At 39.4% G+C, this 22,334-nt stretch overlaps 1 protein-coding gene across 1 annotated transcript in view; it reads right to left on the bottom strand.

The window, feature by feature from the left end:
* Positions 1-22,334, bottom strand: part of CNTNAP5 (contactin associated protein family member 5) — an 893,510-nt gene that overhangs the window by 60,745 nt on the left and 810,431 nt on the right. Inside the window, exon 20 of the mRNA XM_084797079.1 lies at positions 3,939-4,069. Within this exon, the coding sequence (XP_084653205.1) occupies positions 3,939-4,069 (131 nt within the window). The remainder of the gene's footprint in view (positions 1-3,938; positions 4,070-22,334) is intronic.

Raw genomic sequence — 22,334 nt, 5'->3', positions numbered from 1 at the left:
CTCATGGGCCAATTCCAATTCCATACTCACCCACTATAAGAAACTTCTTCATATAATATCAATTGTGTGGCTCATATTTCATATTTAAAAGTTCACCTGCATGCATCTTATTTACAAGTCAGCAGACAATTACAGGTTCCTTCCATTTTTTCTCAGAGACAGAATATCTGTTTGGCCTAGAACGTCACCAAATAGACTAGGCTACCAGGCTACCAGGCTTCCAGTGAGCAGATTGTCTCTACCTCCTCTCTCTCCAATATTAGAATGAAAAATGTATGGTAGTCACCCCTCCTAGACTGTTTTAAGTATTCTGGCATCTGAACTCTGATCTTCATGGTGGCAAGGAAAATGTTTCATCAACTGAGCCATGCTCTCTATCCTCCAATCTCCAATATGAACATTGAATGATACTATCCTTATTGTTTTACAGAACAAAGGTTTGGCTGGAAGACAATCATACAATGGTCAGAGTGAATTTGCCCTGTTTTGGGGAAATCAAATTGGTCAGGACTAATACCAAATCTTCCCATATAGTTCCTTCTTCAATAACTCTCTTTCTTCACACTTCCAGTAAGTGACTATCTTCAGGAGGCTGCTGACCTTGTAATTTGTCCTATAACTTTAGTACAAGCTATTACTCATAGCATATAATTTTATTTAGACTATAGAATTTTCTATTTAGTAAACAAAGTATGACACTGAACCAAAATATATACTTCTGATATGTTTATCCTTACAGTACCATGAAACAGATCAACAGAGAAAGAGAAGTCCACAAAAGTGACAAACTTAGCCAAGCCACACATTAGTGCATAAAGAGTTGTCCTTTGGAGCCGGGCGTGGTGGCGCACGCCTTTAATCCCAGCACTCGGGAGGCAGAGGTGGGCGGATCACTGTGAGTTCGAGGCCAGCCTGATCTACAAAGTGAGTCCAGGACAGCCAAGGCTAACACAGAGAGACCCTGTCTCAAAAAACCAAAAAAAAAAAAAAAAAAAAAAAACCAAGAGTTGTCCTTTGCCTTGCTGTTTCCAGACTTGGGATCCCTCTCTGTGTCTCCACATAGATATGTTCATCCAAAAGTCCTTGAAAAGGCAATTTTAACAGCCAAATTAAAAGAAATTGGAAACTCTAGGAGTGTCAAGGATTTTACTTGGTAGCTGAGTGTCCTTTCTTTTTGCTAGGTGTGCAGCTTCCTGACATCCTGCAGGAGAGGCCTAGATAGAGATGAACATTAATAGCAAATACATGACATTCAAAATTATAGGACTGAATAAGGTCAGTCATTACATGACTATATCTACAAAACACTAGGAGTCTAACAAAGTCCTGTACTGGATAGGAAAAAAATAAAGAAGATCCACAAAGAGACATGAGTGATTTCCTAGTGTGGTAGAAGAAACCTCAGGGAAGATTGGTAGTATTCAAATAAAATATACATGAAGTCGCAGAAGGTGAGAGCAATGGAATGGGCCTGCCTGCCATGGAGGGCATGTGTCATAAGGTTTTTGAGTTAGAGTCCGTGACTCCTGGACCACTTTGTGCCTCTCAGTTCCTAAAAAAAAAAAAAAAATGGAAGCAGTCCCTTAGGCACTGAAATGTTCAGGATGCTTTGTGTTTCCTGTGTGTTCTCCTAGAAGTCATGTAAATATGGAATCTTAACAGAACAGTTGGTCTTATCCATTAATTTTATGTACATTGTGCAGCTTTCTAACATAATTGTATAGTGACTACTAAAACTGTATTGATCCTGGAAATTACCAACCATATTCTGTCTCTCATTGGGTATACAAAGTGTGATTACTCCCCATAAAATTATCACAGCCTCAATCTTTCTGTGGCCTCTCCAGTCTAAGCCTGGTTTTATTCCTTGACTGGTCATATTAGGTAACCTTGGCCTGGGTCAGTAAACAGGGCCAATTATTCTGGGGAAGTGAGATATAACATGCTAAAGGGAATCTCATTAATATTAGTAAATAATTCAAAGGCTTCAGGAAGTCTTTAACACTGTCCAAATACACTAGGACCGGGGCCTTAGCTCCCTAAAATTATTTAACTGAAACAAGCATATTCCTGTCTATTGATTGGCCTTCAAGTTTTACAATACATGCAAGCTTTCCTGCTTCCTGACTTGCCACCTATGCTGGAGTGGAATTTGCTGATGTAGCCACCTTTAAGTTATTTTTACTCTTGTAACCTCTCCTTCATACTCCTGTTAACAATCTCAATAAACTCATTGGTTCACTAATTTGTACTTATGATGGTTTGCTGTTTGAATTGAGTAGAAGGTAGTCATTCCTCCCCAAAAAGGTACTAATCTTGTGTAACATTGGAACTATGGGAAAATGGTATCATAGTTAAACTTGATTGTCGACTGCACAGAATTTAGAATGACCATGGAAACTCAATCATGCTTGTTGGGAAATGTCTAGATTAGATTAATTGAGGTAGAAAGACCCAGCTTAAATGTATGTCACACCATTCCAAAAGCAGAGTCTAGAATAAGTTTAAAAATTGAAAGAGAGTGAAACAAGAGTGTACATCAGTCTCTGCTTCCTGACTGGAAATGGAATGTGACCAGCTGAATCATGCTTCTGTGATAATGATGGACTCTACTCTGAAACTGTAAACCAAAATTTATTTAAGATCTTTCTTATGAATTTTTGTCACAGTAATGAACAAATAACATGGAAGACACACTTTTTAAATCAGTATATGTTGACTTTTCCTTGAAATTTCACAGTAAATTGATAAGATCAAACAATCTAAAAAAACAATGAGAAACGAGTTTCTTCCCTTGAACCAGAAATACACTTGTTGGTTTGTTTGCTTGTTAGTTTTGGTACATTCAATATCTATTTGGTTTGCGGTTTATGGAACTATTTGGTAGAATGGCAAAGGTGTTAAAAAATATTAGAACACAGGAGGATGTTGTAGCTGTGCTTGTGATAAGGCCATTGTATCTGACTCACAGGCATTAACGCAGGCCTCAGACCTCTGGGCTAATGGGTTTAGCCATGAAAGAAAGTACACAAGCTCTAAGGTCCAGGTAGGAGTTGATAGCCTAATGAGAGTGTGTGATGCCTCTTCTAAAGGACACATAAGAAGATAACAAAGTCATCTTCTGAAACAGAAGATGTCATCACACCTGTTGGTGGCAAAGAAAGAGGAAGGCATTTGAAATGGAAAATTTTGAGCATACACATGAATGAATTAAACTTGCCTAAACAAAATGGTATTTGACAAGCTGATTAACATTTTCATCCTAAGTTATAATCAAAGATGTGTCATCTAGACTTTGGCTGGACTTTATTAAGATCTGCCCTCCTCTGTTCTTGGTTCTTTATACAGTGTCACTACTGTGTTACAGAAGCCTTCTACACTGTTTTCTCAGATAACTCTGATTGTGCACACACGAACCCTTTAACACCCTTCTGTATCTTTTCTACCCAGCTAGATCTTTCTTATCATCAAGACCCAGTGTGCACTAGGAACTAAGAGGATGTATGAAGGAGACCTATATCTATCCAACGGCTTCTATTTGACCTGTGCCCTCCTCTGTAATGACCTGTACCCTATTTCCAATTCCCAGGCAACTCTTGCTATAGTCTTCTGTACTTTATTTTTTTGCACCCATCCCTTCTTCACTCAATATGATTAAAAGCTGATTAAATTTGAGCACAACGAGTATTGCCAGTGTTTTCTCCTCTCCAATAGATTTTTGTGGAACAGCTGTGGTGGGGTATTCAAGAATTTGCCTTTCTAGCTCTATCCCAGGTGTTGGTGATGCCAGTTGAATGATGGACCAGGGTTAAGGGCAGAGCTGGCCTGGAGTTTGGGGAAAATCTATACTCCAGTGTGTCGCTTGAGTCAGAAGATCAGACATGTTGGTGGAAAAGTCTTAGCACGTAGGCTTAGTGGAAAGATTAGAAGTGAAGTACCTGAATGAACATTTCTGGCCCCTTTAGGCTAATCTTCAACTGATGAACCCTTCTGTTTGCCAAATTCTCTGTGCTGATGGTGAACACATGACTTTCTTCCTTGATTAGTCCATATCGAACATGTAAACTTCCTTGAAAGAAAAAAAGGGGACATTAGAATTAAGAACAGCACATACAGAATAGAAAGATATGATCAAATTCTCCATACATTGGTCATTTCTTTTGGTGGTCTCATTGACTATGTATTATTTCTGCTAATCCATTTGTTCATCACAGTTAAAGTATGAATTCTTAATACAGATATTAATTAAAATGAGTGTGTTATTGTTGTTGTTGTGTGTATGTACCAGCACAATATGTTATGTGACATCAGCACAAAGGTGTGGATGTGTACTTTCAGCATCATGCAAGTTGAACCAAGATGACTAAGGTTTCAGGTCAGCTGGAGTAGAGAGTGAGAACTTGCTTCAGAAAAGCAGCTAGAAAGAAAGAGGAGAGAGAAAGATAAAGATAAGTCAATAGATAGATAGATAGATAGATAGAAAGAAAGAAAAAAGGTCAGGGAGAGAGGAAGGGAATGGAAGTAAGAAATCCGCTGTGACAAGCACACCACTGTCCTATTGTATATTTGGAATGTGAGAACATGAATATGACATGGATATTGTCAGGGCATTGTACTTTTCCAACCACCTTCCTTCTTTGGAGCTTGAGAAAAAGGAGACCTCCTTGTTTTCCCCCACTAGTATGTAATATGTCCAATTTAAATGTGGTCTGGTTAAAGCATGGTGACCATTTTAAATATAATGGCTCCTTAGGAAATTCAAATTTTATCAGGAGAGTATTTTTTAAGCACATGTCCAGTATCTATGAGATCAAGAATTCAGACCATTGAATCTCAACCTCAGAACTTATAATGGAAGGAAGCTAAAAGGGATTTAGGAGTGTCTGGAAAGAGAAATGAAGGACTTTTCTTTCTTGTCTTTTTGTATGTGAGGAGAAGGAAGATGATCCAGGAAGACAAAGCATAGAATAAACAGAATAACTATTCTGGTATGAATATCCTTTTTTTTACTTGAAAGCTACTCTATATGAAAAAGTGCCATGGAGGACCAACATTCATTGACTTCTTTATCCCAGAAACATTTGCTGATTTCACTTCTCCAACACAGGTGGCTGAAATGGATGAGCAGAGGGGCTTGAGTTTATAATACACTTTGCTTTGTACACTCCAGTTGTGTCAGCTTCACTGTAAATTTGGTGTCTTCCTTAAACACCAGAAGCTCTCTCTTTGAGTACTCAGCAGGGAAGAAAATGTTGTCAACAGAGTACAGTGTAATACTCTGGGGGACATTAAGGAAAAAAGTACACTTACTCAAATTTGGGCCAATAAGTATGATTCTGATACATTCCTTTACATTTTCTCACTCATTTGACCATCATCTGCCTACTCATTTTTCCCATTGCTGTCAATCATAGGGAAACCACAGGCTGTGTTTGAAATTGATGTTCCTAGCCTTTGTTCCAGTGCTTGAATTCTCTTTTGCTTTCTTGGTAGCTTTTTGTGATGATAGTTAATATTCACTGTCTCTATCTTTCCTAGGGTTTTCCATGCCACACTCCTCCCTTAAACCTGCAAAATGGTAAACACTTTAGGTTTATAGTCCCAGAGGTAGTTAACTGTCACAAGGAATGCACTATCAATATAACAAACTAAAGAATAGGCTAAGTGCCAGGTCACAAGTGCATTGAGACCAATGCATCATACTGCATTTATCTCCCACTTGTTCTCATGTTTCTCTCTAGTGTATATTAGCAGTTCTGCGCATAAAGGGGAAAACTTCTCTGCATGAATATTGGCAGATATTTGCTCTTTGCCATGTGAAAAATAATAATCGAAGTGATTTTTGAGATGCATTTAGTTCCTCTTTTCCAAACATATTCCGGAAATAAATATTTGTAATAGAATTCATGATAATCTCCACAAGTACCTGATAAAATTTTAGTGGGTTCTTTTAATGTTTATACACTCAAATTGTGTCTACCTTTCTCTTTTTATATACATTTGAGCCAAATCTATATCTTTATTCCCCCTCTTTCTCCCTGTCTCTCTCTCTTTCTTTCTCTCTGTCTCTCTCTGTCTCTGTCTCTGTCTCTGTCTCTCTCTGACTCTGTCTCTCTCTCTCTCTCCCCGTGTGTGTGTGTGTGTGTGTGTGTGTGTGTGTGTGTGTGTGTGTTAAGGATGTTTGCCAACTTACATTCCATTCCTTTTCTGATAAAGGGCAGAATTGACTTGAAAAGTTGTTTTGTGACCTCCTCACTCATGGCATATCACGATGCACATTAATTCAGAAACACACAATGAATATATTAAGATGATTAAAAAAAATATTTCATTGTATCACTTGCCTAACTAAACATTTTACATCATGGGTTCCTGCCTTTCATGTCATCTAGAAAGTTTTTTTTTCTTCTTCATTTTTACTGATATAAGAAAAGAGAACAACAAAGGAGGTGGGAATTGAAGGACTATTTAATATATTTACTTAATTTTTAGAGGCAGGTGTAGAAACTAAATCTAGCTGGTCACAAAGGTCATAGATTTCTTCAGAAAGCAGCATCCCCAAGGACCCAGTTACTCCTGTACCTTCAATTGCGGAGAAGTTTTCATTTCACTCACCTTTCTCTCACCTTCAGAATTCTCATACTTCAAAACTCATCATAATATTGTTTCTCTCAGGAAAATACCTGAAATTTCTAAGCTCATAGGCCTATAATCATTTCTATCCTGTCATACACTGTTCTGTATTGACTATATTCTGTAAATTCTCTGGAAGTTGGGACTTATCTCTTGGGGTGTGTTTTGGGGAGGTTAATTTATTTGTTTCTATGTATGTATGTATGTATGTATGTATGTATGTATTTATATTATGCTTATATGCCAGTGTACATACCCATCTATGCACTTATACATGTTAAAAGTCAACACTGAGTGTCTTCTTTAGTTTATCGTCACATAAATTTTTAAAACACAGTCTCTCATTGGTTGACTAAGACATCACAGACTGGTTAGACTGGTTGGATGCAGAGCCCTAAAAATACATCTTCAGGTCTCCATTACTGAGAATTTAGTTGCAGCTCACCAGACCCTGCTTTTTCATGAACACCTATGACCTATGCTCAGTTCTTCATCCTTGTACAGCAAGAATTTCTTTGATTAAGTCATCTCCCCAGATCCCTAAATCTGTATTCTATACCTTTCTGAAGTGTATATTTTAAAAGTTTTTAATCTAGTTGGAGTATAATTAATTAACAATCTATCTTTGTGCTGTCTATCAGGGATAAGATACTTAAATCCATATTAAACATGTTTGCCATTGAATTAGGAAGTAAGGCTTCAGGGCATAGGATGCGTCTTAATGGTACAGCATTTCACTTCCTTTTGCAAGATCCTGCTTTGGTTGGATGTCTATCACTGAAAACAAGCAAACAAAAAAATGAAGCCATACTTCCAGTTTGATCACATCATTAATGAAACCATTACCCACTTATTGCTCATGTCAGAATCCCCATACATATTTTCAAGTTGATTGCATGTTTCTCCCCAATGATCTCACCCATACTCAAGACCTACTGATCTACATAAAATTAGCATTGAAGCTCTGCTCTACCAACATACTTTAAAGTGCCCTGCACCATCAGTTTCCTTGAGTGATTGTGACACATTTGAACTTTGATTTAAGTCATATCTCTCAATCTTTCATATCCATATATTTTATACTACATAGTCAAAATAAGCATTCAAATTGTTAACTGATACCACTACTTAAATTGTCTCAACAGCTCCCAAATGCCTTCAGACTAACTCAGTTATTTGGAGAGGGTTAGAAAACTCTCTGTCATCTTTCTCTATGTTCTTTTAAATTTAATTAACTGTATTTTACCTCACCACTCTGTTCCCTGAGCAAAATGTTTTCTGTTTACCTGGTATACAAAACTTGCATAGGCTTTTGGCTTATTACACTTGTTTCTTTTTCCAGCTGGAATGCTCTTATACATCTTCGCAAGGAAGCAGCAGCTCATTTACTAATTAGGTCTAAGGTGGTCAACAAAAGGTTGTTTTCTTTATGTATGCAGACACCAGTTTTTACATTGTTGGTCGCCATCTATTGTCATAGAAGCAATATCTATTAATCACAGATCTTCTATAATATCAATCAATTATATATTTCCCCATGCTTTACCTCTTCTTTTACTTCTCTCTAAAAGACCCTGTCTCCTTTCTAAGATGTACATTTTAGATTCATGGTTAAATTATCCTTAAGAATATAAATCATATTCAATATTTTCATGTCCTTTCATCTTTCAATTAGATGAAATTGCTCAGGCCACCACTATGACCATCCCTATACAAGTTTAAATTGACCCATTATGACTCACTGCATCTGGGTATTCTGTGGCAGAGCCAGAACCAATAACTGTTATTAGTGTGTTAACTAAGAGAATAAACATGTAAATAATGTGAGCCATTTATGGTCACTTTGAATTTATGGCCACCAACTTTTTTTTGTTAGTCTTTTCTGTTTTTTTATTAAATATTTTTACATATACATTTATATTATTACACATAAATACAATAAACTACATATAGCAAGAAGAACTACAAATCAATCAGGAATTATATAAATGTTACATTCATAGTGTTTGGCTATTTGTATTTGGCAGCCTTGGTGAGTCTAAAATTCTGAATGTAAATCAATATCTATCATATCTCCTCAATATTAACTTAAAGCAGTTATCTAGACAAAATCATCTTAATCCATAATCAACTAAGATGGCCACCAACTTTCAGTGAGTCTTTCTTGTATATCTTCAATTCAGTAAGTATACTTCTTATGCCAAAGTATACCTTTGGCTCAGACCATTTAATGCCTTCTTTCTCAGATCTCAGTTTTCTTTCTAATTCCGCAGTCTCAACTAATGATATTATTTTCTGTTCAATAACACGGAAGCGATCATATAACATTTGTAATTTCTACATGGAATCTACTGTGACCTGTCAGCTCCAGAATGTGGGTGCTCTGCCATCCTTTCTGTTCATTCTTGTTTAGCCTTGTGTGTGTGTGTGTGTGTGTGTGTGTGTGTGTGTGTGTGTGTGTGTGCATGCATACTTGTATGTCATCGTGGGTACACACATGTGTAGTCAGAAGACAATGTTACTTGTTCTCACTTTGCTTTCTACGTTCATTGACACAAGGTCTCACCTTTGACACTGTACACGCTTGGTTAGCTGGTCTGTGAGTTCCAAACATTCTCCAGTTTCTGCCTCCTATGCATTCTGTCTCACATTATAAGTGCCGAGATTACAGACATCCATTAATCATCTGGTTTCTATGTGGGATGTGGGGATTCAAACTCAAATTCTCAAATTTGTGCAGCAAATGTTTTACTCATCAATCCAAATTCCTAACTACTCTATTGTTAGTCACAACAAGCAAACTACCTATGCCCTCATATAATTCCAACTCACACATTTCTCCTTATACTTCATGTCTAGTTAAAAATACTACTTCTGGAAATGTCATTCCTCCTTCCTTTATAATTTGTCTTTCTTTTACTGTATTAATGACCACATTCTCCTTATAATTTTTTTAATCTTTAAAAAAAACATAATTTGCTTTGCCTTAGTATCTGCTCTAATTTGCTACTCTTTTCTGGTCTACATTGTAAGTCCCTTGGCTCTACACAAGTTTTCTGTCTCTGATTCCCATGTCCTCAGTCACAATCTTACCAGATTCATTTGGGTATTTGCCTGAATTTTCTAGTGCTAATGTCATCAGTGACATTTCTAAATCCATTCACAATCCTTATCTAAGTCTTGTTACCATTTCACATTTCCTTCTCTTTCATGATAAATTCATTATTTTCATAATATTTCTGCCAATTTCTTTTCTTTCTTGATGGCTGTTTTTCCTGGCTCTTTCTTTGCTTGATGTTGAAATCAGAGGATATAGACACCTGTGAATTTCTCTTTAAGCCAGATTGAACAATCTGATTAAATTTTGTAGCCTTATAGGCAACCTTCTGAAATATGCAGGGTGGTTGGTAGCAGGGCCATTCTGGAGGCTACAACTTTGAACTTAAATGATCATCAGGCACTTTTTTGAAGGCCCTAGGGGATCATGAAGTATGTTTGTGTGGGGGTGTATTGTGTGTCCTAATTTCTGGAACCTCCTGCAATCTTTCTTGCTATTCATGAGTCAGGTTCACTCTCAACACAATCTCTATCATCAGGTTGAATGGCCTTCTGACCATCAAAGGATGTTTCTGTACCTAAGTATTCACATCTTCTTAGCCTTAAAACAAATCTAGTCATTGTGTTTACCACCCAGACTCGCCCAGTATGATTTTTGTCTTAACTAAGTATGTGTTTTAACATTCTATTTACAAATAAAATCACTCTGAATTCAGTAAAGATGTTGAACTGTTATAAGGTGTTTCAAATTTAATCAAATATTATCATCAATATAACTGAAATATTATAGTTTTCTAAATGTTGCTTCATGGTATGTCTTGAATCTTAAATATTGTTTTCATACTTTATTAGGTCATAGGAACTCTTCAAACTATAGTTATAACTCAGTGAATGAGCACTGGGCTTAGCACTAACAAGACCATATGTTTGGTCCCTAGAACCACAGAAAACGACCACCACACTATAAACAGCAAATTCATACACATACTATTATTTTATGTGAAATTTAAATAGAAGAAAATTCAAGACTGTGGAATAAATCTGAATATTTTAATATTACACATTATTACATCTATCTTCTCTAACATTTCATTAAGGCTTTTATTACAATTTAATTCCATCATGCTTGCCCAACTCCTATTAGATCCAACCACAAAAACATGAGTCATAGTTTAGAAATCTTTATTTTATTTTATTTTATTTTATTTTATTTTTTGCAGGTGACTATTTTTATTTTTTTCACATTTTTTAAATTAATTTATTCTTGTTACATCTCAATGGTTATCCCATTCCTTGTATCCTCCCATTCTTCCCTCCCTCCCATTTTCCTCTTATTCCCCTCCCCTATGACTGTTCCTGAGAGGATTGCCTCCCCCTGTATATGCTCATAGGGTATCAAGTCTCTTCTTGGTAACCTGCTGTCCTTCCTCTGAGTGCAACCAGGTCTCCGCTTCCAGGGGACATGGTCAAAAGTGAGGCAGCAGAGTATGTGAGAAAGTCATATCCTACTCTCCACTCAACTGTGGAGAATGTTCTGACCATTGGCTAGATTTGGGTAGGGGTTTAAAGTTTATAGCCTGTATTGTCCTTGGCTGGTGCCTTAGTTTGAGCAGGACCCCTGGGCCCAAAACTGCCTATCATAATGTTCTACTTTTAGGTTTCTAAGACCCTCTGGATCCTTCTACTTTGCCATTCTCCCATGCTTCTCCCATCTAGAGTCCCAGTAGGATGTCCTCCCCTCTGTCTCAGTTTCCTGGTAAGTGAACGCTTTCGTGGGACATGCCCTTTGGGCTAGTGTCCATATGTAATTGAATATATACCATTTGACTCTTTCTGCTTCTGGGTTAACTCACTCATTATGATCATTTCTAGCTCAATCCATTTATCCACAGATTTCGGGATTTCCTTGTTTTTAATAACTGAATAGTATTCCATAGTGTATATGTACCACAGTTTCTTTATCCATTCTTCTATTGATGGACACTTAGGCTGTTTCCATGTTCTGGCTATTATGAATAAGGCTGCTATGAACATGGTTGAGCAAATTTTCTTGTTGTGTGCTGGAGCATCTTCTGGGTATATTCCAAGGTGTGGAATAGCTGGGTGTTGAGGAAGCCTTATTCCCATTTTTCTGAGATAGCACCTGATAGATTTTCAAAGTGGCTGTACTAGTTTGCATTCCCACCAGCAATGAAGGAGTGTTCCTCTCTCCCTACATCCTCACCAGCATGTGTTGTTGCTTGAATTTTTGATCTTAGCCATTCTGATGGGTTTAAGATGGAGAAAAAGTGGGGAAGAGCTGGGAACATATTGGCACAGGAGACAACTTCATGAACAGAACACCAATGGCCCAGGCATTAATGTCAACAATTAATAAATGGGACCTCATGAGGCTGAGAAGCTTCTGTAAGGCAGGAGACACTCTCAAGAGAACAAAGTGACAGCCTACAGACTGGGAAAGATCTTCACCAACCCTACATCTGACAAAGGTTTAATATCCAAAATATATAAAGAACCCAAGAAATTAAGCACCACCAAAACAAGTAGCCTAATTGAGAAATGGGGCTTGGAACTAAACAGAGACTTCCCAGCAGAGGAATATCAAATGGCTGAGAGACACTTAATGAAATTTTCAACCTCCTTAATCATCAGGGAAATGCAAATCAAAACAACTCTGAGATTCCATCTTAGAAATCTTTAAATCAATAGGTACAATAATACCTCTCTGATTTTACCAAACAAACCAGAAATAAAACATCTAAATTGAAAATGACATATGCCCATTATGAAGCTAAACCCATTTCTAGGGATAGTATTCACACTTGCTTTTACAAGTAAATGTTAGATGCAGATGCAGGAATATACTTATAAAAATATAGAAGATACATATATTATTAAAAGCCCCAGAAAATGTCTATATAACAGAATAAAAACCTTAGAGAAAAATTCATACACACATATAAAAAATATTAATGCTTAAGAATATTTTTGTTTATTTGCTGAGAGTTTCGTAGGTGTTTTCTGATAATATCCATCTCCCACAGCCTTCTAACTCCTCTCAGAGTAATTCATTATAAATCTCAAAGAATACACCAAAGGACATGCTTCCTCTGCAGCAAACGGTGATGAAAGAGCTAATAAAGCACACCCAAAAACATCATATATTTTAGACCATGTTCAAAAACTGACTTAGGACATACTAAAAGCAAACATTTATGATATAAAGCTATAAACCTCATATAGAAAAATATGAAAAATATTTCTTTACAAATATGAAGCCAGAATTAAAGATGATACTAGCTCAGAGATATATTGGAATGCATTAACCTGAGATTAAGGTTGAGTTACAAGAGATAACAAGAATTAGCAAGACAATTAGGAAAAAAGGAACTCTTGTAGAATATACATTGTAGCCTCAGAGGGCCAGGGCTAGCCAGATGTTCAGCCAAGAAAATCACTGGTGTGCAAGCCTGGTGACATTAGTTCAAGCTTCAGAATCCATAGAGAACGAGAAAACTAACTGCTAAATGCTGTCGTTTCATTCCTCAAGTGTGCCTTGGAACATGTGCTTGCATGTAAATAAATACTTCATATATGCACATAAACACAAAAAATAAACAAATTAAATCTCTTAAAAGGCTGTAAACAACATACAAAACAAGTAACATAAAAATAGTAACCAAAAGAATGGGAAATATCACTTCCAAAGAGTGATCTAGCAATGAGTTTATGAACATGTAAATACATAATTAATTTACTGCTCAACAGCCATACAAAACAAACAACTGAGTGAATATTTCAAGGAAGACACACACTATACAAAGGGAGAAAAGGGGCTCAATCAATACTGAGTTACAATCTATTTTTCTTTCACAAGGATATTACAAAAATGACAAGGGATTATAATAGTTAACAATACAAAAAAGAAAAAGCAAGTATGGTAGAATATGCATGAAAATGTATATTACAGCCTTTTTGTAAGCAAAGTGAATGCTTCTATACAAGTTTTTAAGATGTGGGACTTATGAGATGGCTCAGAGGATAAAGGTGTTTGCTACCAATGTAAAAGAAATGAGGATAGAAGGGGAGAACTGATGCTTGGAAGTTGTCCTTTGACTTCTACATGTGTACTGTTATGGCATGTGCCAATATACAAACGCACACGTACATGCACACAAACACCAAACAAACACACAAATAAATAAATGATTTAAAATATTAAAATTGAAGCATCTCATGGTTTGTCCCATACACACATACACATACACACACACACATACATACACACACACACATATACATACATTCCACATGTGTAAATAAAATGAGTTCAAAGAGATAACTGCATCTCGCCTACCTGTCTGTATAATACATACAATGAAATCATGAAGTTTAACCCTAGAGGTCTGTTGAGGCATGAATGAAAGGCAGTTTGTATACACAGTGGCTTGGAAAAAGGAAGGAAACCCTTCCATTTCTAACATGGATGGTTATGGGGTGAATTCTGGTAAGTTAAAAAAACAAAGAAGACAAGTATTACAAGTTCTCACTTACATGTGGACTCTGAAAATGTAAATCTCATAGACTTTTAGAGAAAAGGGGTGATTATACAGGTTGCGACAACAGAGCCACTGACCAAAGAACAGGCACTTTCAGTAATAATAGACAGAACTATTTTTGCAGATGCATTGATAACTGGAAATGAATCTGTTATCAGCTTCAGTGCTTATTAAAGAATCTTAATTTTTGTACACTGCATATACTGAATCGTTTTCAACTTAAGGAGGTAATATAGAGAACTGGAAAGAAATCTTAGCAGTTATAACCATGTGCTACTCTGACTGAGGGCCTGAGTTTAGTTCCCAGAACTCTCATGTGAGGCAGCTCACATCTACCTACATCTCCAACTTCTGAGACCCAATGCCCTTTTTTGACCTCTGAGGGCACCTGTACACATAGGCACATACCCACACACAGATATACTGAAACCGTCCCACTATTAAAATGTAAATAAAGCTTTAAAATACAATGATATTATTCCATTAAAAAATCTAATATGGAAGCATATTGGCAAATCAGTAGTCTATAAAAGTCATATTCACCTTTGTAAGAAAGGTAAATATAGCTTATTCTGCACAATTTCTATCTTGCATGATGGGAGGGCAGATGAGAGGGAAGAAAGTCAGCCATCCTAGAGCTCTTTGAGAATTTCTCTTGAATCAGTAACATCTATGCTCCCCTCATCCACTCTGTTTTTATGGCTATCTTGGGCTCAATTCATTTCTTATTCAAAACAACCTTGAAAAATCCTCAGAGGAAGTAATAAGTGGGCATCAAGGCCTCCATCACAATGGTGGACTAGCTTCAGTTTACTTTATTCAGCTGCATTCTAAGCACTTTAATAAGAAACAATTATCTTCTTATATTTCACTGCTTCTGTTTATGCCAGCACAAAATATCCCACAACTTGTCGTACCTTTAGCTCAAAATGTGTTTGCAGGAAATCAAGTCCCATTACTGCATCAGAATGCAAACCAGTTGCCAATTTCCTGGAGCATTCTGTTCTCATCTATTTCCCTGTGTCCTGGTTCATAGTATGGGAGCTGTTCTTGAACGGAAGGAAGTATGATGAATGATAAAATTAAGAGTTTTTTTAATTTTAACTCCTGACTTGATAGATACTATGTTTTAACTGTTGACTTGACACAATCTGAAATCATTTGGAATGAGAGCCTTAATTAAAGACCTGTCTACATCATACATCATCTTAGCCTGTGGGCATGATTATGGGGGACTGTCTTTATTATTAGTTGATGTGGGAGGACCCTCTTTCTCTCTGCTCTTGACTGTAAATACAATGGGAATAGCTGTTTCACTCACCTAACTCTGTGCCCTCTCTACAATGATGATCTGTGATGTAGAAATGTAAGCTGAGTAAACCCCTTTGTCCCTAAGTTGCTTTTTTCCAGGGCCTTTCAATCCAGAAACAGAAATGAAAGGAGAATAGGCATGAACAAATCTAATCCAACTCCTTGATTCAGACCTATGCTTTGAGCTCAGTCTGCACATCTGTATGAGACACTGGGTCCACAGGAGATACATGATGATGAAGTATGTGGTTAGAAATCCTATTAAGCTACTAAATATGTGTTTCTTTCTTTAGAGACCAAATTAAAATTCACTTCCATTAAAAGGAAAACATTTCTTTTATTTGTATATGATATGTATGGTTTGAAGGCAGTAGTCATTAGGACACAGTGCTGTAAGTAGTTGTTAAAATAATCCCAATGTGGCTGCTTTATGAATTTCACATTATATGTTATGATCCAATTTCTTTTGACTATAGACACTTCATAACAACATGCAAAACTTTATACTGTCTAGCAGTTTTGTTATTTGTATGTGTCTTTGACATCTTTGAATATTCTTTTAATGTTTCTCTGGCCACAGGTACTGATGGGATGAAGTGACTGGGTGAACACATGAGGCTTGGTGCCTGTTTGGTGGAATGCTGATGAGAGACACTACCTCCCTCTCACAAGGAACTCCCTACCTCTGCCCATTTTCTGTATCTCTCTTTGTCTTGTGAAGGATTCAGCCTGTGCAGGCCATCGTTTGACATTTTCTATACAAGGTGCACATCCCTCTGCATACACAGTGCTACAAGCACCCACTCATAAAAGCAAGGCACTGGTGAGAAATGGAGAGTCACAAGCAGTCATTACAAGGTGGTCAAAAATAATACTATTATAAGACAGTCGACTCAGGTCTCAACAAGGAGAAATTTTTTTAATTGGTGCCTGGAAAACTATGTAAAACCCAGGGAAAAGTCTTTGTCTGGAGTGTGCTTGCTGGACAAGCATGAACACTTATTTGCTAGTTCTAGCATCAGTGAAAAGGCTACACACAGGATGCACACCAGCAACCACAATGTCAGATAAAGTGAAAACTTGTAGACCCACAGAGTTCATTTGGCAAACACCAGCCTATCAATTCTAAGTTTCAATTTGGGAAACTGTCTGAGAAAATAAGCAGGTAAAAAGCCATAGAGTAAGAACTAGACTTCTGATCTCCACATGTGTGTGCATATGTACACATAAACACAAACAACCATGTATACACATCTCATACAGACACTCATATCCTCAGATACAGTATAGGGATCCAAGATGGTGGTGAGCAGTACAGACCATGTTTGGATGTGGAGAGCCACAGATAGCAGCGCCCCCTGCTGCTTCCCCGGCGCAATGCGCCCCCTTTTGCGCATGCGCAGTGAGCAAGCCCCTTATGTGCATGCCTGAAGGCATGACGTAAGGTGGCGTGATTCGAACAAGACATAGCGTGAGGTGGTATGATTCGAATGCACCAACCAGAAGTGACGACGTGGCAGTTCCTGATAGGACAAGCACATTATAAAGGTTCTGTGGGAGCTTTTCCTGGGGTCACTCCGGTAGTCAAGGATCCTGAATAAAAACTGCTGCAAGAAGAGTTCCTGGTGTTGGTGCCTTTCCTCCTGGACGGGAGTGGCATCGGCATTTTGGTGGCCCATACGGGGAATCTCAGAACTTGTGGCAGCCAGGGCAGCTAGCTGGTAAGTTCCTGGTCAGTGGGACATAATTGTTAAGTTCTCAGGCTTTGAGACAATAAAGTTCCGGGACTCGGACAAAATGGGGAATTATATTTTGGGGAAAGTGAAAGAGGAACAGTTTGAAGGGGATGATTCTGGCCCCAAGGACGAAGAATTAGAGGAGTTGGCTGAACAGCTAGATAGCATTATTATACCAAAAAAGAAGGAGACCAAGATTACGCTGTCATCAGCTCCTGAACTAGAGCCACCTAAATCTCCAGGCAGAATAAGACCCCCACCCCATATATCAGGGGGAGGTAGGTCTGCCTGTCCTGAGGTATGGAGGCAATTTCATTTGCAAAATGCCCTTCATTGTTACACAGTTTTTCAGAATGCATAAGGGAATCGTTATCACGAACCCTTGGATTTTAAAATTGTCCAAAGACTGGCTGAATCTGTTCGTGCTTATGGCATGACCGCAGCCTTTGTTATGGCGTATTTGGAATCCCTAGGGAGGTATTGCATGACACCCTCAGATTGGTAAAATTTAGCACGCGCCTGCCTTTCACCTGGCACCTATTTAGATTGGAAAGCTTATTACATTGAGTTCTCAGCTGAGCAGGCAACTGCCAATCCAGCTAACAGACAACCGGCATGGGACCAGGATATGCTTATGGAGCAGGGATGTTTCACTAAACAACAGACAGGATATCCGGTGCAAGTTTTTGAGCAAATTAATTTTATTGGCACAAGGGCATGGAAAGCCCTTCCTAAACGAGGGGAAGTATCTGGAAATCTCACAAAAATTATTTAAGGAGGCAATGAAATATTTGCCGACTTTGTGGCCAGATTAGTTGATGCTGCTGGAAAGATCTTCGGCGACCCAGATACTGCAATGCCTTCGATAAAACAACTTATTTTTGTGCAATGTACCAAGGAGTGTAAACAAGCTATAAATCCATACAAACATAAATCTTTAGATGTGTGGTTAAAGATCTGCAGAGAGATAGAAGGACCATTATCAAATCCAGGATTGGCTGCAGCCGTGATGCAGGCAGCCCAAGGAAGGAATAGCAATAGAATTACTGGTCCTCAAAATTGCTTCAAGTGCGGCAAAGAAGGACATTTCAGGTGCCAGTGTCCCAGGGGGATTAATCAGAATAATCTAAATACTCCTCCACGTACACCTGGCTTCTCTCCCAAATGCAGAAAAGGAAATCATTGGGCTAATGAATGTCGGTCAGTAAAAGACATTTATGGTCAACCACTAGCTGCAGGATTTGGGGGAGCACAGCCAAAAAATGGGACACGGGGCCCTCATCCACAGGGCCCTCAAATATATGGGGCAATGGAGGAGACCAGAGCTCCAGAACAGTGGCCGAGTCTGCGTTCTCCAGTAGAATGGCAATGCCCCGGAGAGCTACTAGAGGGAGCCCAGGCCTCGACCTCTGTTCCACCATCAGACTCGTACTGACCCCACAAATGGGGCCTCAGTTCGTAGCCACTGATTTCACTGGCCCTCTACCAAAAGATACAGTGGGACTACTAATTGGCCGTAGTTCTACTACATTGCAAGGCCTTATAAACATTCCGGGATCCATGACACAGCCTGAGTATAGGTGGAGAATCTTGTCGGGTTTTCCAAAACCATTACAAGTATTACATACAACCACAATTTTCCCAAGAATCTTCACCACCAATGTTTCATTAACAAAAGAGATTGCACCTGATACAGAAAATATGGGCTTTCCCCTTAAAGGAAGCTTATGTTTTCAGATTATTAACTTGTCTAGCAGTATCTCCCAGTATCTTGCAGGTAACTGGAGCAGAAGACTGGATAGTCCCCTGCAGGAACTGCATCTCTCCCTAGTGCACATCAATTCTACACGAACTGACGTCTCCATGGTCTCTGGGCTGTCACAGTGGTTCCAAAACGCCTTCTCTCATCAGCAGGAATGGGCGGGAATAAGAGCTTTGACAGTGTGTCTGTTCCTTGTCAGTTGCCTAGCACTCTGGTGCATATGCAGGATGCATGCCCACCAATATCGCATGAAGGCCTCTATGATGCAAGCATTTGCTGCACTGGAGGCTGGGCAATCTCCTCAAATGTGGCTTGGCATGATAGAGAAGTAGTCAGTGATGGGTATACATCCTCCGTGCACTTGGCAGACCAAGGCCATGACACTAATGTGCTTCCGTTTCCCCTTCCTTGGCATGGTGAGAATGGCATATACTTAGATATTGCCTGCCGTAAGGCATGGGCACCTGCAAGGGGTGTAGGATGAGGTACAGCAGGGGGAGGACCCGATTGTCCGACTCTGAGTCCCCCGAGAAGTAAGCCTGATTGCATAGAGGTTGATGTCAGAAACTGTCTTGTTCGCTGTATGTTGGGGATGCCCACAGACAGCAGATCAGGACCTCCCTCTCCTCCTCAAAAAGACATCTTGACAAGCCAATGTGGCCCCAGGAGGATCAGGTCAATGCTTCCCCCCTTTGGTTAATGCCCGCTCCCTTCAAGGACCCAAGCTCACCTGTATATGATGAATCCATCTACCTCCTTTTCTAATAAAGAGAGGGAGGAGAAGAAGATGTTGAAGAAGAAGAAATTGGGGACAGGCTATATGGCCAATGTTCAACCATCTTGTCAGCCTATTTCTCCAGTGCAGGGGGGACAACCTACCAGGCATTCTCTGTGCCACTTGCTCAAAATTTAATGAATAAGGGGGAACTGTGGAGAGCCACAGATAGCAGTGCCCCCTGCTGCTTCCCTGGTGCAATGCGCCCCCCTTTTGCACATGCGCAGTGAGCAAGCCCCCTTATGTGCATGCCTGAAGGCATGAGGTAAGGTGGTGTGATTCGAACAAGACATAGCGTGAGGTGGTGTGATCTGAATGCACCAACCAGAAGTGACGACGTGGCAGTTTCTGATAGGACAGGCACACTATAAAGGTTCTGTGGGAGCTTTTCCTGGGGTCACTCCGGTAGTCAAGGATCCTGAATAAAAACTGCTGCAAGAAGAGTTCCCGGTGTTGGTGTCTTTCCTGTTGGACGGGAGCGGCATTGGCATTTGGAAGCTCCAGTAAACAATTCAGGGAATTGCACAGATTTCTGAGCCAGGAAAACAAGTTCCCTACACCACAGCAGCAGGATTGCTCCACTATTCGGAGGGAGCAGGGTGCGGAGGACCTGCCTGCCCCTGCACATGGGAGGAGAATGGATTTTCTCTGATCAGAGCAGCAGTGGCAGAGGCAGCAACAGCAGCAGTGGCACCAGTGTCAGCAGAGGCGGCGGTGGCGGCTGAGGTTTGCAGCGAAGAGCCTTCCGGTGGAGGTGATTGGTGTAGTGGCTGATGAGAGTTGCTGCAGGAGAGGGGACTCTGGACAGGATTTGGGTTGTGTGGTGCCTTGAGACCCAAACTGGACTTGGCGGACAGTTCAGATACAGAGTCCCAGGCTCAACTCAGTGAGCAGTGCTGTAGAGACACTGGCTCAGCTCAGCAAGCAATTCTGCCTGAGGCACTACCACAGCTCCGCTGCTGTGACACAGGCTGGGCCAAGCGCTCAGTTCCACCCTAGGTACCAGTTCAGCTCATCGGCAGTTCTCCTGCTGTGACACAGGCTGGGCGGAGCACTCAGTTCCACCAGAGGCACTTACTCAGCGCAGCCGCAGTTCTAATGCTGTGGCATATGGTTCAGGCCCTGAGAATCTAGCTGGGTTCAATGCATGGTTCAGGCCCAGTGTCCCTGGCTGGATTTGGCAGGGGACCCGGAAGGCTGTGGATGCCTTGGCCTGACCTAACCCTCATTCAGAGACCCAGAATGATTGCACGACCCACAGCAAAGGGGAGCTGAGGATCACTGGCTGTGAGAGCTCAAAACAACAGGGCTAACCTCCTGCCATCCACACCAGGGAAGCATCAGACCTTCCAGCCTTCAGAAATCATGAGACAACAAGTGAATCAATCATCAGACTACCTCCATCCAAATCTGGAAGTTATCCAACAAAAACAGAGACAGCAAGATGTCTAAATGACAGCGTAAAAGCATGCGCAAAAAAAACACCCAAAACAATATGGCGTCTCCAGTTTCCAGCTATCCCAAAGAAAACAACCCAGAGAGCTCAAATACAACGGAAACACAAGAAAATGACCTCAAATCCTTGGTAATGGGGATGATATTGGAAGAAACAAATAAAATTTGTAATCAAATGCAGGAAGACACAGCCAAAAAGGTGAGAGACATAAAAGAAGCACATAGAGTGGAACTGGAAAATTTTCAGGAACATGCAAAAAACCAGATGAAAGAAATAAATAAAACGGTTCAAGCTCTGAAGATCTATAAAGTGACAATGCAAGAAACTCAGGAATATACAAAAACTCAGATGAAAGAAATAAAAAAATTCTGTTCAAGATCTGAAGATGAAAATGGATTCAATGATAAACACACAGACAGAAGAAAAATGAGAACGTGAGACCTCAGAGAAGAAGGCGAGTGACATGGAAGTGAGCTTCTCTGACAGAATCCAAGAGATGGAAGAATGAATCTCAGGTCTAGATGATACAATCAGAGGTCTTGAAGCAACCATTACAGAAAATGCCAAATCTGAAAAACTCCTGACACAAAACATCCAAGAAATTAAGGACACCATGAAAAAAAGAAATCTGAGGATAATAGGCATTGAAAAAAGAGAAGATATCAGACTCCAAGGCCCAGAAACTATTCTCAACAAAATCATAGAAAAATATGTCCCCAATCAAAACAAAGAGATGCCTATAAACATTCAAGAGGCCTACAGAACACCAAATAGAATTGACCAGAAAAGAAAAACTGCCTGTCACATAATAATCAAAACACAAAACATACAGAACAAAGAAAAAATATTAAAAGCTGCAAGGGAAAAGGGCCAAATAACATTTAATGGCAAACCTATCAGAATTACGCCCGACTTCTCTGCAGAGACCATCAAAGCCAGAAGGGCCTCGACAGATATCCTGCAAATCATAAGAGACCACAGATGCCAGGCCAGACTACTTTACTCAGTAAAACTATCAATAACCATTGATGGAGAAAACAAAATA

This window comes from Acomys minous, assembly GCF_964271855.1.
Source record: "Acomys minous genome assembly, chromosome: 1".
NCBI classification, from domain to species: domain Eukaryota; kingdom Metazoa; phylum Chordata; class Mammalia; order Rodentia; family Muridae; genus Acomys; species Acomys minous.
The sequence above is the reverse complement of the archived record's forward strand: the minus strand, read 5'-3'. Positions and strand labels throughout refer to the sequence as shown.